The sequence below is a fragment of the Lontra canadensis genome, unplaced genomic scaffold (assembly GCF_010015895.1).
Source record: "Lontra canadensis isolate GAN:19392208 unplaced genomic scaffold, GSC_riverotter_1.0 scaffold14, whole genome shotgun sequence".
NCBI lineage: Eukaryota > Metazoa > Chordata > Mammalia > Carnivora > Mustelidae > Lontra > Lontra canadensis.
In genome coordinates, this window is record NW_022631008.1 from 24,029,246 (window position 1) to 24,051,008 (window position 21,763).

The 21,763-nt window shown below is 42.7% G+C and overlaps 1 protein-coding gene across 2 annotated transcripts in view; it reads left to right on the forward strand.

The window, feature by feature from the left end:
- The first annotated feature begins 7,221 nt into the window (after nucleotides 1–7,221).
- The window catches only part of SOBP (sine oculis binding protein homolog), a 159,380-nt gene continuing 144,838 nt past the window's right edge, over nucleotides 7,222–21,763 (forward strand). For both annotated transcript variants that reach the window (XM_032858249.1, XM_032858251.1), the window contains exons 1-2: nucleotides 7,222–7,492; nucleotides 20,942–21,080. In XM_032858249.1, coding sequence (XP_032714140.1) covers nucleotides 7,397–7,492; nucleotides 20,942–21,080 — 235 coding nt within the window. In that variant the 5' untranslated portion in view covers nucleotides 7,222–7,396. The remainder of the gene's footprint in view (nucleotides 7,493–20,941; nucleotides 21,081–21,763) is intronic.

The following is a 21,763-nucleotide window of genomic DNA, read 5'->3' on the forward strand; positions in this document are numbered from 1 at the left end:
CTTGAGCTAGTTTTGTCTTGGTTGTCAGGCTTAAAATGGAGAGACTGACCGTACGAATGTACAATGGTAAAGCCACATGGCGACAGAACTCTGATCCCTAACTTTGGAAGCAACAAACCAGAGAAGCCACCATCAGCCCAGAATGGTTGGGACTTCGTCAATGACCTCTGGCTTTCCCATTCCTTACCATACTTCCCCCTTTCAACTTGGGACCAACTAGAGAAAGCCAAATAGGTTCCCCAGACTAATTGCATGGGATGTCCTGCTTCCTTTGGCCCACCTTCTAGTTAGCCTCCGGTTTCTTCATGCCAAAAACCTTCAATCAGAATATACCCGAAGCCTTTTATTTTCTACTATAAAGCTCTCCCACCCACATGCCTCCCTTTGAGTCTCTGCCAAATGCAGGTGACGGTGGCTGGCTTTCTCACCCTCGATAAACAGGCTTTGCTTTGTTTTCCTTTGGGTGGTCTTCATTTATTTCCACTGGCTTATTACACATAAAGCTGTTATATTCAGACATACACATTGATAGTGGAGCTTAACTTTTTTTTTTTTTTTTGAGCATAGAGATGCCTGGAGCAAATAAATGCTGGACTTTGATCTCATTTTAATTCAGTGGATAGGAATTAAAAATTATAACTCCAATAAATCTTTTCCTTGAATTGATAGGTAGTGGTATGTTTGCCTCAATAAGTACAGTTGAAATGTTCTTGAAAGTGTATACAGAGATCTCCTTTTTATAAATTAAAATTATAACATTCTAACAAATCACTATTAAAAGGGACATCATATTGAAAATGAAGAACACTATTATTATGTAGGAGTTATTCCTCATGTGTCAGGTTTCCATAAATTGTCACTTACCTCTGTTAGTCCGTACATATAAACCTAAGGCTACTGTAAAACAACAATGAGTCTCAAAAGAGCAGATAGTACATATTTGTCCAGAGAAACTTGTGCAGTTCTATTTTTAGCTCGCTTTAACAGATAATATGTGGTCATAACAACAGTACTCGAAAATGTAACTTACAATTCTCATTTCACATTTGAGAAAATGAAGACTAAGGTAAGATCACTTGCTCAAGCCCTCCTTCCCTAAAGAAATGAAGCCCCTTATTGTCCTGCAAGAACCTTGAGTTTGTTTGAAGCCACTAGCTGAGGACCTTATATACCTGTGATTTAAAAAAGACTGTCCTTCTTTTAGGAAGGTCACAGTCTTCACCTTGACACCATGGCAAAGAGGACAAGAATGTTCTTGGAACTGCAAGGAGAACGGGGATCCCCGCTCAAGGGTGTGCCTAACTGTGTTAACCTGGTGTTTAATGGTAGAGCTAATGATGGCCGGATGACCCCCACAGGCAAATAATGGAGCCAGGAAGAAACTCAGGCCTTCGCACGCAAAGGAAGGTTTCTTGACCCAGTGCATCCAACCACATTGCTTTTAAAATAAGATTGTGATCCCTTGTGATGGTCTACAGGTTCCATATAATCTGGCCCTGTATTCCTCTTTCCCTGCTTCTCCTACCACTCTTTTTGTTCTCTACAGACACCTTTCCATTTCTCAAACATGCTCAGCACATCCATTCTTCAGCTCCTTTAAAATTCTGACCAGAGCATGCTTGGGTGGCTCAGTCCATTGAGCTACCAGCTCTTAGTTTTGGTTCAGGTCATAGCTTCAGGGTCATGGGACCCAGCCCACGGAGCCCTGGGGCTGGCCAGCTCTGCACTCAGCAGGGAATTTGCTTGAGATTCTCTTTCTCCCTCTCCCTCTGCCTGCCCCCCACCCCAGCTCACAGGCTCTGTCTCTCTCTCTCTCAAATAAATAAATAAATAAATAAATAAATAAATAAATTTATAAATAAATACATCTTCAAAGAAGAATTCTGACCAGAACACTTTTCTCCAGGATGTCAAAATGTTTGCATGGGCAGTTCCTTCCCATCTTTCCCCTTTGAAGTGAAATTTTTTTTTCATAAAGATATTTTATGATCATTTTAGCTAAAGCAGACCTCTGACCCTTGTAGCTTACTTAGTACATTGTTCTTTTGTCATCTATCTGTATCTAAAATTGCCTTCCCTGTTGCTTGCTTGCTTGCTTATCGTCCCTTCTCCAGGCTATGAGCTTTCTGAAATTTGGAAACTTATCTGCTGTGTTTGCTGCTCGATCCCAAGCACCCATGAGAGTGCCTAGAATAGGGTAGGGCCTCAATATATATATTTGTTGAATAAATGAGTGAATAAGTCATGAATCCCAAATGAGAATATGATGACACATACGTGCCCATTCCCCAGAAAAAAATGAGCTGAATGTTTTGTTTATGATTTTAGGACATTCCAAAGGTCTGGAAGCTCACATGTAGACCCCTGGTTAAAGCCCCTGTATTATAGTTATGCTGTTGCATAATGTCCTTTTTGAAATTGACTTTGAATTTCTGTTCTCTGAAATTAAACATGAGCACAGACTTTGACAGTATGTTTTAGGGGGCATATAACACATCACAAGCCAATTGCTGCTCATCGATTTTGAATAAAAAAGATCCCTGATATTTACATTGATTGATCCTAATGACCATATTTTATTCAATGAAGATGCCTTGTGGTTCATGTTAAATGATCCCCCACATCCAGTTCTCCTCTCCTGTGGGGAATATGGGGGAATTAAATTTCCCAGCCTCCCTAGCTGTTGGGCAGGGTCATATGATTAACTCTGGCCAATGGATTGGAGACAGAAGTGACATATGTCACTGTAGGGCTGGAGCATTTAATTGCTGGTGAGAGCTCCTTCAGGGTTCCATCTTCTAGAGAAGTGACTATGGAAGCACATGCTGGCGTGGAGATTGAATGCCAAGCCATCACAGAGGGGACAGTTGCTCTGGAGAGTCACAAAGATCTTCAGGAGACTTCATGTGAGCAAGCGGTAGAAATGTTTGTTGCTTTAAGTCCTGAGATTTTCTGATTTGCTGTTGTAGCACAATCTAACATAACCAAACACACCACTGAGTGGAGAGTGTGCTATTGAGGGGAGAAAAAAAGGCTGTCATTTATAATTATAAGAATTCATTGTAAGATGTATCACAATCTCGGGTTAAAATGTAAACAGATCAACTGGGGCTTAGATTAGATAAAACACAGATTATTAAAAGGGACTTATTAAATCAGGTTACCATAGTATCAAGAAATCCATAACTAGAGTTGGACAGAAAGTTACAGACACAAAGCCCAACACTTACTAGCTTGTGACTTAATAACTTATCTTGTGTGGGCCTTACTTTTCTCATTTGTGAAATGGGGATAACCGTAACAGCTGCCTCATAAGATTTTGTCAATATTAAATGAGGTAATTCTTATAATGTGTTCAGCATAGTAACTTCTCTGCATATTTTAGTCCTTGTATTTGGTTAGACCACAGAGCTTATTCAATATGAGCATTATTTTCAAACAATATACAGGAAAGTCTCTTTGTAAGTGTGTTATTATGTCATACAAATCAATCAGCAAATACTTATTCATTCCTTACCAGGTGGGAAGACTGGGCCTCAGAGTTAGGTGGTTTTAGAGAGAACAAAGAAGCAGATCTAGAAGTTGAGGGTCCAAAGCACACCATCCTGGGGCTTTCCTATCTTCTCTCTGAGGTATTTTCTAGGTGAATTTGGTTAGAATGAATATCAAGAGAGGACTTGAAGAGTAAAAGTCGCAAAAATATGCCCAAGGAATGTATAAAAAAGGTCAGTCCTATACTTATCTTGGTGACTGTTGGGGGTCGTAAAGGGAATATTAAAGACTATTTCTATGACTAGGGCTTTGAATGATGGTGGTGGTAGTGGTGGTGTGTGTGCATGTGTGTGTGTGTGTGTGAGCTGGTGGCTGTGGCATAATGGTAAATCATAGTAGGGAAAGAGTGGCTCTTTGGAAATGTAGGAGATTGTTTCTACCTACATGGGGTTATCGTCCAACAGACTGTATAAAGTTATCTATGGAACATGATCAGACTCATGATATATCCAAATTCATAAAGCAGCAACTCTTGTTATAATTGTCTTTATCTATAATACATTTGAAGAAACCTAAAACTTGACATTAATAAGCTATAACAATCATTAGTTCTGAAGTTCATTCGGGACTAAAAGTTCCCACACACATACTATATGAGCTTTCATTCTCTCACTTGAAGATAAGCATCGTGGATTCTAAGACAATATTCTCAACCTCAGTTTTCTGGAGGACATAGGGCTGTGAAAGAACAGGTAGCTGATTAATATCACTACTTTTATTAAATGAGCCATTGCAGAAGAAGAAACTTCCTTTAAAGGAAGTATAGCTGCCTCTTAATATAACTTTGGGCTACAGTTCACCTTTTCTGTTTATTCTTAACTTGTGAAATTGTATCTTAGGACTTTGGGTATATAACTTGTTATTTGATATCAAGTGAATAACAGTGAATCGATTGTAATGCTTCTGGCACTAAAGGAAACGGAGGGGACTTAAATATGTTTCCAGAAGACAAAAAGCTTCCCTTTGTGTATACTTTACAACATATGTTTCCACCGTTTTAGAATATTTAAAAGTAAAAAAAAAAAAAAAGTTTCTGACTACTTATTAAAGACCAAGAGGACAAAACAGAGAAAACAAACTACCTCCAACTCACGTATTATCAGATGTTTTGGATGAAATTCAGATTGAAAAACCAAAAAGACCCGCTCTCCATCTCTCCCTACTGGCAACAGCATTAGGAAGCTCTATACCCACTTTCACACCTTGGGGAATGTTTTTATTGTTCTAGGAAAGGGGGAGGCGGGGAGTAGTGCATTATTGCGAACAGGTTTGGGCTCCTCTCCTCATTCTTGTTGCCAGGGTCATTGTATGTCGTTTGTGGGCTACTACTGTCTTCAAGACTTCCCAGAAGACTTGGGCTCACACCTGTGTATCCTGGGTAGGCTCCAGAGGTTGCTGGAAAAACCTTGAACAAACTGATGCCTGTATGGCAAAGCGCTCCCTAAAAACTCTGCAATCCACCTCTCTTGAGTTTTTCTGCCCCAGATAACCACCCCAGGATCTTAAACATTTTTTTCCGGGCAAATGTTTTGCTTGGACCCCTTGCAGGAGCAGATTCTGACTCTGCCTCTCTCACTCTGGCCTCCTGGCTCGCCTGGGATCCAGCAAGCCACGCAGAGCAGGGTGCGGCTCCCCCCCCACCCCACCTCCCTCCACACCGGGAAGAGAAGAGGCGACGGGAGGTGCTCAGCTTTCTTGGACACACTCCCAAGCATTTGTATTTTGGCATTTACGACCCAAAATAATGCTAAGATGCAAAACAGGCACCGTAGAAGTGCTTAGCCCTCCCGAGGAGCTCCCAAATATCTCTAATTTGACGTTCTAGAAACAAAACAGTGCTAAAATGCAAATTAGGCAACGTGATACCCAGAATGAGCCTCGTTTGACAGGCCAAACAGATTTTAATGGAAAGCTGACTCATATTCCCCAAACCGATTCATTCAATCTTTAAGTACTTAAAAAATTGTGTAATTTTAAGTTCCACCACTGTTATAATGAACACTCCATAATAACAAGCAGTGGAACAATGGACACCCCCATATCGCATTGTGTCAGGTAATTACGAAGTGTGGCGGCGCGGGAAAGCGAAGAGGGGAACGTCAGTGTGCCCCCTGCAGCGCGTAGGAGCGGTCTGGGCTGCGTATCTCAGGGACGCCTCATCAAATCGCTCACACCGATGCCTCAACCCAGAGAGCGACAAATGCAATCCGAGCTTGATTGGCCCCAGGCGAGGACCGAGAGGGCCAAAGCGGAGGCGCGAGAGCTCAGGGAGAGCGATCGCGGCTGCATGAGAGCAGCCGGGCGCAGGGAAGTCGCGGTGAAGTGTCGCCGGGCGGTGTAGGGAGGGTCCCGTCGGGCGGGGCGAGGGCAACCGGCTCCCGGACCACGGAACCCTACGCGGGACCCTGCGCTCCCAGCAGCACCGAATGCTTTGGAGGTTAAACCCAGGGCACTGGGACAAGGGTGCGCGCGGGGTCACAGGGTAAAACTGTTACTTTGTAGTGAGACACGTGTGTGTGTGTGTGAGAGAGAGAGAGAGAGAGAAAGAGAAAGAGAGCGAACTGGAGGGAAAAGAAAGAAGAAAGAAAGGGGGCTGAGGGCCGAGATGTCCTACTTCTAAGTGGTTCATTGAGAGGCAAAAGCGGTCTTGCCAGCGCAGTCGTAGCCCGCGCCGCTTTGGGAACCCGCGGAGCGGGCACAGGGACCTCTCCAGGGGGCCTCCTGCCTCCGCGCACCCTGAGGGGGCCCCCGGAGAGGACACTGTCCTGGCAACTGCGGGGGGAGGTCCGGGCAGTGGTCTCCTTCCCCCCGAGACCCCGGCGCTCGGATCCGCAGGCGATTAGCGCGGTCTGCCTTCCCCGAGGGAAAGCAAAGCGGCCCTTTTACAACTCGACCTCGGGTCCCCGTGCCCTCCCACCGCCCACCTTCCTCCCTCCACCCCCATTCATTTTTTTTTTTCTTTCTTTAGCAGCTTTTAGGACGGGCTCAAAAGCTAACTTCAGACCCACGCGAGCCCACATCACGGAGCTAAGAATAGCTGGGGTCGGGGCGGCCCCAGGGCCCGTCTCGCGGAGGTGGCAGCCGCGAGGGGCGCCGCGTCCCGCCGGTGCCCGCCGCGGATGAGCAAGCGTCCGCGAGCAGCCCCCGAAGCCGCGCAGCATCCGCGTATTCAGTGACGGTGGAAGCCACGCCCGCTCGGGAGCCGGGGGCCGTCCTAGCCCCCCCCACCTTTCCCCCTCCCTCCCGCCCCCTCCTCCCCGCGCCGGCCCCCGGCCCGCCCCCGGCTCGGCTCGCGGGAGGCGCTGGGCGCCGGGGCTGGCGCGCTCTCCCCGGCGCACACACACATCCACGCACGCACGCCCAGAGCAGCTCTCTCCGCGCCCGGCCCTCGTTCCGCTCGCCCATGCAGACGGACAGAGCGACGGAAGATGGCTGACGACTCCACGGGGCACCGAGGATGCAGCCCGGCGGCGGCGGCGGCGGCGGGAGCGGCAGAGGCAGCGGCGGCGGCAGGGGCAGCGGCGGCGGCGGCGGCGCTGGCGGCTGCGGCGGCAGCGGGAGCAGGAGCGGCGGCGGCGGCGGCATCCCCGAGACTCCTCGAGCTATCTTTCCCTCTGACAGCCACTGACGTTCTCCGCCGCTAGAAGAGACCCCGCTTCTCCGGCGCCCGCCTGCCCTCCCCCCTCCCAGCCCCAGCCCCAGCCCCAGCCCCGCCAGCGCCGCTACCTCCGCCAGCATTGCCACCATCAGCACCACCTCCACCACCACCACCACCACCACCACCACCACCACCGCCGGCGGCGGCAGCAGCCATTTCATCTCCACAGAAACCAGACACAAAAACATGGCAGAAATGGAGAAAGAAGGGAGACCTCCGGAAAATAAAAGGAGCAGGAAACCGGCTCACCCGGTGAAAAGGGAGATCAATGAGGAAATGAAGGTATTTTGGGACTTCGGGGCTGGAGAGACTGAGCTCTTTCTTCCGCTCGCTCCCTTTTGGCCGTTGTATGGATTTGGGGGGTACGGGGAGCGCTTGTCAGTTTCTGTAGGATGCCCAGAAAGCCTCAGCTCCTCCTCCAGGTGCAAAACCGAGGCCAACTCGCGGGCTGCATCCCCGAGATTTGCCTGCCTCCGATTTGATGGGTGGGGGGCGGCCGGGAAACCACATACTATTTAACCTTATAAACCCCAGGTTGGCACAGGCGCGTTTCAGTGGGAGGGGACCGGGGGCCCAAGTGACGGGTGGACATGGTGAAGACGCTTTCCTAGTCGGCGGTGTAGTTTTCCCCCTTTTCTTCGGGAACCATTTCTCGGATCGCTCCAAAGTTAAGGAGCTCCCGGGCCGAGGAACCCCGGGAGCGCTCGATTGCTCCCTGCCCTTCAGTTCATCTCCCCGCTCCTCGATCCCGCTTCCCCCCAACTAGCCAGCTGCGGTGGTGTAAAGAGGCTGTCAGTGCCCCGGCAAGTGCGGCCCCGGCGGCATGGGTCTGGGTACCGTGTTGACGGCCGGCTCGCCTCGCCCGCCCCTGTCCGCTCCTCTCACTCGGCTGCCTCCGCCTCCCGCTCCCCTTTGCGTGCTCCGCTTCCCAGTTTAGCAGACCCGGGCTAGCACGGCTGAAAGATAACTGTTTGAGGGGCGGCCTTCCAGAGCGCCTGCCCATTGTTCGGAAAGGCCAGCCGGGAGTCCTGTCGCCGAGGCCGGGCTCCCCGCCAGGCCAGCGGTGCTCCAGAGGTGGTGAGCGCAGCCGCCTGGCGCTCCAGCTGTTCGCGTTGGAGCGATTGCACAAGAGCACCGCTCAGCTCCGGACCCCCCCCCCCCCCCGCCCTTATTTTCCATGAAGTTGAAGCTTTTGCCCGGCTAGGGTTTTATTCTGTGTTGATTTCATGAGTCTCTCTGGATTTCAAAAAATATATATATTTTTTTTCTTTTTGTGAATTACAAGCAAGTAGCAGTTTTCAGGGGGACTTTAGTTTTCATTCCGTAGCCGTCCTGATGTTCACCGTCTTCTGCATAGAATTCTAAACACTGCCAACTGACTTTGTCAGGTTGGCGAAGTTTGTGTTTAAAAGACAGACTGGATGAAAATGGCATGCAACTAAATAAAATTTATCGCGTTTTGACGCTTTCTTGATTAAAACATATTCTGTGAGAGTGCCTTCTGAGAAGCCCGTTTAGAAAGGGGCACATGGATAAGACTTGCTGTATGAATACGTAGGTGCATATGTTTAGCAATTTCAATTTGGAGATTTGACTTTTTATTTCTGGGTGAGGAACTTTGTGTCTGAAACCATGAGGGGCAGCCTCAATCGGTCCAAAGAGAGTTTAGGAAGATTTGCCTTGGAAATCAGTGCCATTCCTTCTGATGGAAACCACCATTGAATTCAATGATAGTTTTTAAAAAGAGAGACCAGTAGTTGTCTTACAATGGGGGTGGAATTCAAACAGTCTACAAAAACCATTCTTTCTCACTTACCCTTCCCTCCTGTCCTGCATTTCCAGATTACTTTTTCATTTCATTTTAAATATGGGGTGAGGGAAGAGGAGAGAAGTGAAGCCACTAGGAAATCAGTGTGCACTGGCCCTTTAAAACACTGCCTAATGTGATCTATATGGATGGCAGCTTTTAAGTTTCATAGGTTCTAGAATTACAAATTAGCTAATTTTAATCAAAACATGTGAAATGTTATCCCGGCTGGATATAAAGGCTGACTGTGCTCAATGCTTGGGGCTCGCGTTGTTGACTTTGGCTGCGGGCGCACTCCGTGGTTTGGGAGATAGTTGTCCTTCTACAGTATAACAGATGTTTGTCTGAACTGGTGAGGAAGAAACAAAAACAACATTGTGTGAAGGGGAAAAATTACACAATTTTTAGTCAATGCTGCAGGACTAAGTATGGTATTAACCTCCGTGCACAGAATTTCCTCTTTTTAAAATATGTTATTTTTCTTCCAAATCACCATCTACTATTTGAAGTTGTCCTCATCATTTCTGCGCAGAGCAGCATTAAGAAGTTTTATGCAGCAAATAATTCAGTTGCCTGTACGATTGGCATTTTCTGTCTGGTTTGGACCCATGTGTGAGAGAGCCCGGCGGAAATCGTCAGTTATGTCAGTGCACACCATGCCAACAGGCATGAATTCCCATTTCTAGTGGAATTGTTTTGTAGGTATTCCTCTAAGAGAAGAGCCCCCAAAGTCTTCATTTGAAAAGTATTTTCTCAAAGTCAAACCGTGAAAGGGTTAGTTTGAACTCATTAATATTTTTCTGCTTTTAATATTACCAACCGCATCAATAAAACCCCCCTTCAGCATCATCTTACTATTACCCCTCCTTGTCCCCAAACCCACAGTGTAGAGTAACATAACAAGTTGGTTGCCCTGTATAAAAATATGTGCAACAAAATGTCACCGAGAACACAATGTGGCCTTGTGCAGCTTCATATCGGTGCTGCTGGAGCTGCCTGGCTGTGTTTGCCTTCATCTGAACGGCTTTCATCTGGACCAGTGTAAACTAAACCCTGGTAAGTAATCACTGCCCGGCAGAAAGAAAGGAATGTATACAGCTAGCACGGCCTAAGCTGTAAAAACGGAAACCTGAGCCCCCACCGAGGATCACATATCAAGGCTTGAAGGTAGGGGAAATGAAAGGGGGACAGAGGAGAGAGCGAATGGAAAAGTCAGCCTGGGAAGTGGAGGGTCAGGAGGAGGCCCCCCTTAGGGAGATTTGGCTCAGGGATTAGGGAATTTTATCATGGTGTACAGTGACCTACTCGGGTTTCAACACTGGGTGGATCAAGTTGCTTCTCTGTGAGCTGAAAGAGAAAGGACTGGTGTGTATGTGATTTTTCTCCCCCTTCGGGTAATAGAAAGGACATTGGTACAAGTGTCTATTTTAAGTACAGCAAATGCAGGGCGCTGAGAATGGCAACAAAATCACCTCATCATGAGGCTTTCTTCAAAACCTCCTAATTGAGATAGTTACATATTTATTTAAAAATGGCTGGAGAGGACAAACTGGCTGAGGTTTAGCTGACACCAGTAATGGCATTGGAGATTGTCTTCATGTGGCTGGGAGCTAATGTTGGTCGCTGTTTGACTAGATCAGATATTCGGTTACATTTTCGTTATCACTGGTTTAATGTGCATGGCAGTTGTAACAAATTTGAATTTGATACAATATAATTTTGTGTGTGAAGAGTACATGACTTGGCATAGCTTGCTTGTAGTGTAGTGAAAATATCTTCAAGTAGAAATGCTTGTCTCATTATGACCTTTACAATGTTTCCTTATCTTTCCTTTTCTTCTTCCTCACTTTATCCTGGTTTTTCTTGATTAAAGGGACTTGTTACCTTACTGTACTTACGATAAGTGTGCCTTATTTAGTTAGAGACCAGTAGAGACGATTTAAAAAAAATTAGATGGTGATGCAATTCACATTTTGACTATTTTTGGTTTCCAAAGTGAGTATTGTGATTGTATCTAGTGAAGACATAATAGTCTTCAATATACTGTTAGCTCATATGTGTCATAATTAATGGATCCTAGGAGGGAATCCCAACATATAGAAGGACTAATTCATTTTAGGAGTTCCCCTAGAGCATGGTAGATAGAACATAAAAATGAGTTTGTACTTTTAAATGTGTAAATGTAAATACATGTGTTAAGTGTAAATACAGTTGTACTTAAGGGTATGTATTTTTGCATACATAGATCTTAGGGAACGTGATTAGTGGCTACCGAACAGTAATGCAACTCAAAAAAACTACATTATGAGTAGAGGTAATGAGTCAGATTTTTATCTTTTAAAGTGCTCTGACAAAACCAATGTGATTAGATCAAGCTCTCTGCCCTGGAAACTTTCTTAAACAAACCATAATTAATACATTTACAATGTTATTTCTCTATCAATTGTTAAACTACAGGATAATCTGAGTTAAATGTCTTCGGGTCTCCTTTACTGAAGAATTTTTTTTTTGTCTATAAATATTCCCAGTAAGTAATTTGTACCTAAAATTATGCTACAGTCCTGATGCCTACAGTTAAGAGACAGGCACATCTGTTAGAGTTTAGTAGTAAACTCACCACAAGATTTGCTAATTTGGTTTCTGATGGTCTCCATTTGGCATTAAAAATGACCTGTGTCAACTGCATAGACAATAAAGCAAGTTGCAGAATCAAGCTGGTGAGTGCAGTGAAATAAATAGGTTTCTATTTAAAAAAAAAAAAGAGAGAAATCACAATGTGGAAAAGTCAGCATGTTCAAGGTTGAAATCAGCTCATTACTAAAACAGGTATATTTTAAGTTTTGCTGCTGACACTCCATCTTGATGTCAGACACAGCCAGTCTCAGGAACTTAGAAAGTGGGCTCAGGACAGATCTCACCGTGGCATTCACAACTCGCTGCTGAGCAGTGGCCCCAGGTGTGTCACGTGGCGGGGCCGGGGACTCCTGTTAGCTGGGACATGGTCCCTACTCCTTGGAAGCTGAAAGGGGATGCTCCCACCAGCTTTGTCCTCCACGTTGCTCTCCGTTGTCCTGCTCAAGGCTCCAGTCAAAACCCATTAAGAGAGTTGTGGGAGGGCGCGGAGAGCTATGAATTCTGCTCTGTTCAAACCAGGGCTTTCTGAAAAGAGTCTCTCTCTCTCTGTCTGTGAACCTGTGAGTGTGATAGAGCAAGATTCTAGAAGCCTTATACAACTCGCAGGTTCCAGAGACCAGGAAATGGAAAGGAACCACTCCACTTCCTCCCGAATCTGAAATAAACATTTGAACTAGAAGAAAATGAGTCTGACAGACTCATTCCCTTCTGCGTTTCCTGCCTCTGTGCTTGCCAAGCACTGCTCTGAGAAGCCAAGCCCTACTCTGCTTGTGTGAAAGACAGACTCATAGAAACCAAGAGGTAACAGAGTTTTTAAAGGAAAGTAAAAAACAGGGCCTCGAAAAGGGCAAATATCAGTGAGCACAAGTGACTGAAAAAAGGAGAGTCATGGAGAAAGATAGTGTCTTGTTAGGTGACCATGCTTTTTATATCTTCTAGGCAAGTATCCTTTTCATTAAAAGTCTTTATACTTCTCTTTCTTTAAAAAAAAAAAAATTTATTAGGGGCGCCTGGGTGGCTCAGTGGGTTGGGCCTCTGCGTTCAGCTCAGGTCATGATCTCAGGGTCCTGGGATGGAGCCCCACATCGGGCTCTCTGCTCAGCAGGGAGCCTGCTTCCCCCTTTCTCTCTGCCTGCCTCTCTGCCTGCTTGTGATCTCTGTTTGTCAAATAAATAAATTTTAAAAAAATTATTAGAAGTAGTAGAAGGCGGAACATTTAAAAAGCTCTGAAGTCTCAAACTTCCTCTTGTGGAATGGGAAGTCAGCCACACTTACACTCTCAAGCTAATAAGATTATTGAATATTTTCCTAAAAGAGAAGGGATATTACTGGGTAGAATGAGGGGAAAAAAAAAAAAAGAGTACTTTGTTTTTGGTGCTGCCAACTGAAACGTGTAAACAGACATGAAAGAATGTGGTGAGTGAGATTTGCTGAATGTATATTTTAGGATCCGTAGACTGATGGGGGTTAATATCTCTTACATAACCAAAGGGTTGTGGAACTCTGTCCTGTTTTAAGGCGAGTGGCTTTGGCAGGGACAGAAAGACAATGTAACAAGTCCTGGTGATTTTTAGGGGGGTTCTGCAGCTGCGAGGGGACACAGCTGCCCATAGCCACACACCTGCCTTGCTTGCCACAATGTTAGCCTCAAGGCTGGAATCCGCAATGTCACAGCACTTGTTTGACCTTTTTTAGGACATTTGATGTCCTGGCCAATAGATTAAAATGTGGGGACATAATTGTGCCATGTCACAAAAAGACCATAAAGCAATATAGGTTTTATATGTGGAAACACACAACTTTGGTTTCCTATGCCAATGATGGAGCCCTCCCATTTAGAATATATCATTAAGAGAACAAGACTTTCCCTTCAGGCCTGCTTCAGGCCGGAATTGGATTTTAATGTGACGATGTGTCTTCTGCCCTTAGAACGGCATTGTCATCAATGCATTGTGGCCAAGGACTATGCTACAAAATGATCCAAATGGAGTGCAGTGACCATCTTTGAGGGATCTCAGGCTAATAGGCTGTAGTTTGGGTAAAACCTTCAAGGCTTCAGTGGGTACCCAGGTATAAACTGGCCGCTCTTCTGATTCCATGCATGTGGATGGCCTCTACTGGGTCATCTGTGGGGAGTGCTTCATCCTTAAGATACCATCTGATCCAGTGGTATCATGAATGTGGAAGTAAATGTGTCAAGGGCTCTTACAATATTTCTTTTGCATTATTTAAATTTTACCTTCCGACCTTCTTGCAGAACTCTAAAATAAAACCGATCCAGTGAGTCCGTGTTAAGACAGGTGACTTAGACCCAACCTTAGGCCAGATGTGGGCATTGTGCTAGAAACCCACTTGTGATCAGGTTCAGTTCTTACGTCTGCAGAAGAAATCAGCTGTCTTCTGCAAATTGCTCTCTCACTCCCCCCTTTAAAATCTCAATTAACAAGTTCAATGACGCTTATTAGAAATCTGTCTCAGAACACATGGAGATGAAAAGGGAGATAAAATATTTTCCAAAAATAACCACCATTCTATCATTCATAATCTCAACCAGTAGAGATACTAGCACTGTCCCCCCCCCCCGCCGCAACCTTGTAAATTGTTTAGAAATGGGGGTTTCCTTTGAAAGTATTTCTCATAGGCTTCACTTTCATGGACAGTGTGTGTCAGAATGTTTTGAAGTTATATAACTGACAGATCCTTTTTATTGTCATTAGGACTGTGAATGCAGATGACATGGCTGTCTATGAGAAGACTATGTGTTAATTAATTTTTAATTAAAGTGATTTATTTTTATAAGAATACATGGACCCGATAGAAGTGGTAGAGTAAGCAATACAAGTAAGCTAAAAGAAGAACAAAGCCTATAATTTTCCCACCCAGACATAATAACTATCAACATTTTGATATATGTCTTTTAATGCCCTTTTCTATGTGTGATATATACTATTTTTTAAAACAAAAATGGTCTTATAGTATACTATCCTTCCTTTAAAAACTTAATATATTGTTAATAGCTTTTCATGGCAGTAAAAAATTATCTACAGAGTATATTTTAGTGCAAAATAGTATTCTATTTTAGTCATCCCATGACTAAACTGTAATTTATTTAACCAGGTTCCTATTGTTTGACATATAGTTTGCTAAGAAAAAAACATCGAGATTAACATTCCTGAATGTGCATATTTTTGCACACATTTCCTTAGAATAGTTCCTACAGTGCTGAGAAATAAAATTGCTGAATGAAAGGGTATGTACATTTTTAAAGGCTTTTACTGCATACAGTCAAATAACCTTTTCTAAAAGTTGTATCAACTTAAATTTCCAGCACTAAGAGACTGCTTATTAACACTGGATATTACAATTCTTTTAACTTGCACATACTTATTTTTAGAATCCGTTTCCTTGAAATTTATTTGATCATTTCTCTGTATTTTTAAACTTAAGATTTGTGAATGTACTCAAATGCACTAGTACATTGACAGAGTGCATTCTAAGTGCTAGGTAATGTCCTAGGTAGGGCATTGGGAAAATAAAAGGTTTTTGCCCTTGGGTAACTTATAGTGTATTTGGGATAGGTGACATATTTTACCAAAACTGGGACTTGGAGTGAAAATTGGGATTATGTTTGTGGGGAGAGAGAGGACATGGCTTTTCCCCCATTTGAATGAATGATTGGGAACTCTCTGAAAACTTTCTGCTCTCTTGGTTAGGGTAAAAAGTTGGAAACATGTCGGCATTTAGTTTTATGAGGACTGGTAAGAAAGACATCAGTGATACTGACCTATATTTTAAAGATTTATTAATTTTAGAGAGAGAAAGAGAGACAGCGAGCTTGAGTGCTTGGTGGGAGAGGCAGAGGGAGAAAGAGAGAGAGAATCCTAAGCAGACTCCTCACTGAGCACGACTGGGGGCTGGGGGGCTCAGTCCCACAACCCCTGAGATCATGACCCCAGCAGAGGCTAAGAGTGGGACGCTTAATTGACTGTGCCACCCAGGTGCCCTGTTACCTACCTATATTTTAAATCTGTTTGGTGTTTTCAAAATAAAATCATTAGTCCTTTTTGAAGACCTTGAAGTACTTGCATTTCAGAAGTATTGTGAGAATTTGTAATTACTGCGATTTTCAAAGTGTCTTGAAGTTCACTCTTTATTATTTACCAGTAAAATGTTCCATGAAAAATCGTTTAGATGGAACTTTGACACTTGTGCAGTACCTCCAGGTAAAGAAGAGGAGAAACTAATGAATGACCTGGGAATTAAGTTTCAACAACAATATATTTTGCCAGTATCAAAAGAACTCAGAAGGAATGGGGAAATAGTAAAATTTCCAGCCTTTCCATCATCTTTCTGTGACCTATTTTTTTTTTTTAAATTCATGTTTTCAGACTAAATGTTAGGAATTTAGGAGTCCTGAGATTGAGAAAGAGGAATTGGAGAGGGTAAGGAAGTATTGGGGTAAATATTAAAAATATAAAGCAATTAGGGGTGCCTGGGTGACTCAGTCCATTAAGCATCTGACTCTTGATTTCAGCTCAGATCATGCTCTCAGGGTTGTGAGCTGGAGGCCTGTGTCAGGTCCCTGCTTAGTGGGGAGTCTGCTTCTCTCCCTCTCTCTCTCCCCCGCCCTCTGCCTCTCTCCCTGATCATGTGCTCTAAATAAATAAATAAATAAAATTGTGTTAAAAAAAAAAAGAAATTGTACAAAGCAATTAGAATCAGATGCAATGCCCCCAAAATTATAAAATGAGATGATTAAATTTCAACAGTGAATTTTGACCCCCCCCAACAATACAAATAATTAAGGAGAATAGAGACCAATGATCAAATCCAAAAGCAAGTAAAATGAAGTTTTAACATAGGTAGATAGGGGCCCGAGTTGGAAAGCTCTTTACAGGTGATGTTGACATCCTGTAGTATGATTGCTTTGCAGCTCTTTGGTTGGTCCAAGGAGGTTGTTTCTTTGGAATTGCTGACACATTGGACTATATGGAACTGATCGTAGAAAGAGGCCTGGTATAAGAATCAGAAGATCTGTATTTTGTTTCGACTTTATTGGGTGATGTCTCATGCCTACCATTTACCTTCTGGATGCACTAATTTTTTGTTGTAAAAAGAGGGTATCATACAGGTTCACCAAAAGTTTATTGTGGAAATCAAATGCCCAACTTACAGGATTATTGAAAGGAACAGGAGAGTTAAAGGATGTGGAAACACTGTAAAGTGCTGTAAGAGTGTCAGACATTATCATTATAATTATAGTGACCTATTTTCCAAACCCAAATTGGACCACATGGTATGAGAGAGGATTTTTGTGCCATTTCCAAGGGTGAGAGGCAGTCTGCAAAATGCAATTCAGATGCCAGAATATTGAAATTTCTGGCACAATTTTCATGGTTTATAGGAGCAATGATAAAATATTTGAAATAGTAACTGTTCGGTAAAATTTATGATGTGTGATCATGATAATTATGATATTTCTTTGCAAAAGATACTTAATTTCTTGTGTAAGTCAAAGTTCTTTGATTTCAGAGAATCTTACTGTGGGGAGGGACCTTGAGGGACATCAGTTTCCCATTCTATTTCTAGGACATTTGCTGGGAAAAGATTTGGGGGGAAATAAATTTCACTATCTCCCTTGGTATAGTAACTTATCTTATTGAACATCTTTACCTCTAAAATCTCTGTAGTTTAATCTTATCACCTTTTTATTTTGTTTTAAATTTTTTTTTTAAATTTTATTTATTAATTTGATAGAGAGAGACACAGCGAGAGAGGGAACACAAGCAAGGGGAGTGGGAGAGGGAGAAACAGGCTTTTCACCAAGCAGAGAGCCCGATGTGGGGCTTGATTCCAGGACCCTGGGATCAAGACCTGAGTGGAAGGCAGACGCTTAATGACTGAGCCACTCAGTCACCCCTCTTATCACCTTTATTAAAAAAAAAATAGCATACATGAGAAACTTTTGTAGGAAAGGAATTTTTTTTTAAACAAAACTCCTTTTTTAAGGGTAATAATACAAAAAATGTGAATACAAAAAATGTGGAAAGAACAACTGCTGGAATTTTCTACCAGAAGGATTTGAAAACCCTTATGGGCCATAAACATTAAATTCATTTCTTCTAGAGTATGTTATGTTTCTTGGATGATAACTGTAAAAATCTATTTCATTTCCTTTGGTTTAGTACCATAATGAGCCCATATGATATCTAGCATCAAATGCTACCTAGCAATTAAAAATCTTAAATTAGCTATTCTTTGGGGTTCTTTAATTTCTTAATACAGTAGTGTATGAGACAGAAGTAATAATAGTCCATTTCATATGCTGCAGGAAACTTTGGTGTTGCTTTTTCTTTCATCTTGCTTCTCCTTCCATGAAAGATTTGAGATTTATGGCTTGAGGGTTTATAAACCTTTTGTTTTCTTCTTTTGCAGGCATATAGTGAAGCATTAAGGTGTTTATTTTTATTTCACTGACAAGAAAGGAAATGTTTCAGAGTTTATTTTCATTGACATTTATAGTAACTTGAAAATCATGGACTAGATCAAGTTCAAATTGATTGTTCCATGAAGCCTCTGAGTTTTCAGCACGAACCATAAACTACGGGGTATCGTTAAGATGCCCCAATAATACAAATTTGGTGTTAATAACCCAGTTGAGGTTTCAGTCTTTACCCTAATGTCTGAAACTTCTGGACTCAGTCCCTGGGATTGGTTCTGAAAAGCTGAATGGATTTGCAGCTGGACTAAAACAAACAAATCTATATCCTTGGCTGGCAGGTTGTTCCATGAATTATGCATCTGTAGCCTTTGTGTCACTTCAGAGGTTAGACAGAACCAGAGAGAGAGGAGCCCAGATACAAACGGTCTAGAAAATTGGATATGGTGGCCAGGAGTTACTATGCAAAAAAGATTTTCTGTCTTGTTGGCATGGTTCTCTTGGAGATTGGGGTAAATAGCACACAGACCTAGAGGATGGCTTGAATTTGGCTTTCAACACTGTTGGGAGTTGGGGTTTGGATGTAAGGTGTAATCCTTATCCTTGGAGATTTCTGCTGCCAGACCACTGATGGAGGGCCTCGATTTGTGTGCTTAGCGACTGTCATTCTCTGGGCCAGGCGCTTAGCTTAGTGAAAAGAATTGGGTGTTAGGGGAGACTGGTGCCTCATTAAAGGGATCTCTTCTGATTGAGTAAAGCAGCATTTTAGCTGAGTCCTCCTCAGTGGTATTCCAGAAGTTGCCGATTATTATACAGATCGATCATATCATCTTTGTGCACTCATGAAAAGAATGTCTATTTAATGTCTATTTATTTAATGTGGACATGACCAGCCATCAGAGAGAATAAATGCCTCACTAAAGCTTGATATGGCTGACTGTTGGCCTTGTGGATGGTCACACTGAATCAATCTGGCTAGATTTTTTTTTAAACTGCTGGCGCCCTGTATCGTCACCAATAGACCCAGTTGGAGCTCTGAGCTTAAGTGGGCACGAAAGTAAAGATGCTAGCATTCTGTGGGTGGTTTGAAATGCCAGGTTTGTTTTTGTGGAGTCAGTAGTGTAATATCTCTTCTTTTTTATGCAACCCCTGCTGAAATCTAAAGTCGTGAAATTCAAGAGAACAGGAACTCGCACGTTGAGGCTGTGCACACTCTTGGTTTAGCCTGAGTGCTTTGTTTCAGGTGTATAAATTATACATCCCAGTGTAATTCGGAAATGACAGCTTCTAGGGAGAATGAGAAAAGGTTCTTTGAGCCACAGAGAAGGTTAGAATGTATCGCTTTTCTAGCAAGTCTGGGAAGCTCAGGATGCCTTGCCAGATAGAGATTTAAAAAAAAAAAAATAAATTCATTCTGTATTTATGATGCCTTTATTCTGCAGCACAGGGCCCTTCTTTTTATTTTAAGAAAATTCCCCCAGCTTCATTGAGGTATAATTGACACGTAACATGGTGTAAGTGTAAGGTGTGCAATGCACTGATTTGATGGACTTATATATTGCAAAATGGTTACTGCTGTAGCGTTAGCGACCCCTTCCATCCCGTCCCATAGTTCCATTTCTTTTTCATGGTGAGAACATTTAAGATGTGCTGTGAGATGTGTAAGCCCGATGATTCACAGACCTGTACCCCTGGGGCAAATAATACATTATATGTTAATAAAAATACTTTAAATTAAAAAAAAAAAGATCTACTCTCTTAGTAACATTTGAGTATATGATACAGTATTATTAGCCATAATCACCATGCTGTCCATTTTATCTCCAGACTTGTTAATCTAATAACTGGAAATTTGTACCCTTGGACCACTATCTCCCCATTTCCCTTACCCCCGAACTCCTGGTGACTATCACTGCACTTTATTTCTCAGAGATGTTTTAAGGCACAGGCAAGCGTTAAGATCATTAATACAGTCTCACATCTTATTTCCAGATCTAGCTGTTGATAAGGTCACAAAAAAAATGGTCACCTGATATTAAAGCTTTAAAACTGTCCAACTATACCCACTATTTTCACATTTTTGGTATGTATAATAACAACAATAATAGTACCTTATATTTACATATTGATTGACAGTTCATAAAATGTTTTCAGGTGTTCTCAAAACTGGGCTTACTATTAACCTTAAGGTTATTTGGTATTTTTACATTATTTGTCAGAAGACAATCATAGTGACCTTTCGTTTTACGGAGAATCTGTCGCTAGTGAAATTTGTAAAGCAAATTACGCATTGATTTTTAAAGTATACACTTGCAAAAGGGAAAATTAAAAAGGGAGACCCTTGTAGCCTTGACAACTGAGAAATTATTTCTTGGCCGAGATTTTGCTTTCTCTGAGATAGGAGTTATGTTAAGAAACAATACCTGAATCAGAAAGCAATTCTAATTTAAATCAGTCTGAACCACAAAAAGGTCGATTAATTGTTTTCATTTTCAAAATATTTTCTTAGCTGTGTTTGTGCTTTACCTTTCAATATTTTTGCGCGTGTGTGGGATATAGACTTTGCAGAATATTCTAAAATATGACTTCTATTTATAAGCAAAACTGACAGATACCTTTTCTTCTTATTATCTTTAAATTGCAAGTGTCTGAAGGCCTGTCATAATTGGATGCGTCATCCTGAGATTTAAATGCATTACGGTTTTTGAACGTGATTTGAAAAACGAGCGCCACTCTAGGGGAGGTGGGGCAGGCCTAGCCGTCAATGGGTAGTGCAAACAGAATTCGATTTATGCATTCTTTTCAAACAGTTATTGATGATATGAAAAAGAAGCCTATGCTTCTCTTCCAGAACTTTGCAGAAAACACTATGAATGAACTCCTTGGCTGGTACGGCTATGATAAGGTCGAATTGAAAGATGGTGAAGATATTGAATTCAGGAGTTACCCTACAGACGGAGAGAGCCGCCAGCACATTTCTGTTCTCAAAGGTAATGACATTTAATATCCCTTTGTTCATGCAAAGAAGGATTAACTATCTCAACCTGCCAATTGAGTTGCTTTGGGACTCATCCTGTTGATTATGCCAATGGTTGATTTAAACGTACATCCCCAGTAGTGCTTTCCCATAAGCAGAATTCCACAGAAAAAAGAGCACAACATCGAACAAAAATAGACACAGCTTAATCTCCTTCCAGCAATGCGAGCGCTAGCTAGCAAGGGCTAGGGACCTTAGGGTTATGGTTCTGCCCACAGATTTATAGAAAGGGACAATGTTTGCTAAGTTCTCCTTCTAGTTTCTTGAGTCTTCGATCTATTAGTTTTTGGGGACAGGTGCTTTCTATTAAGTGAAATACTGCATTTGGATTTTTAGACCTTGAAAGTTAGTTTGGTAATCCCCTCTTCCTCCTTTTTTTGGTGGGATTTCGAAAGGAAAGCCCTATTTCTGTTTTGTGTTTGAAGTTCCTCCTGCCCCCAGCCTTGGATGGGGCATGAGGAGTAAGAGAGTAGTGCATGATTGGATCCTACATTATTTTATAAGAATTTTCGTCAAAGCCCAGCCAAAGAGTGGAAATTAGAGACTTGGCCGTGTCGAATTAACACTGATTATAATCATCGAATAGCAGTGTCAGATATCTCATGAGGGAAGCCTAGAACCAGAGGTGGGTGTTGT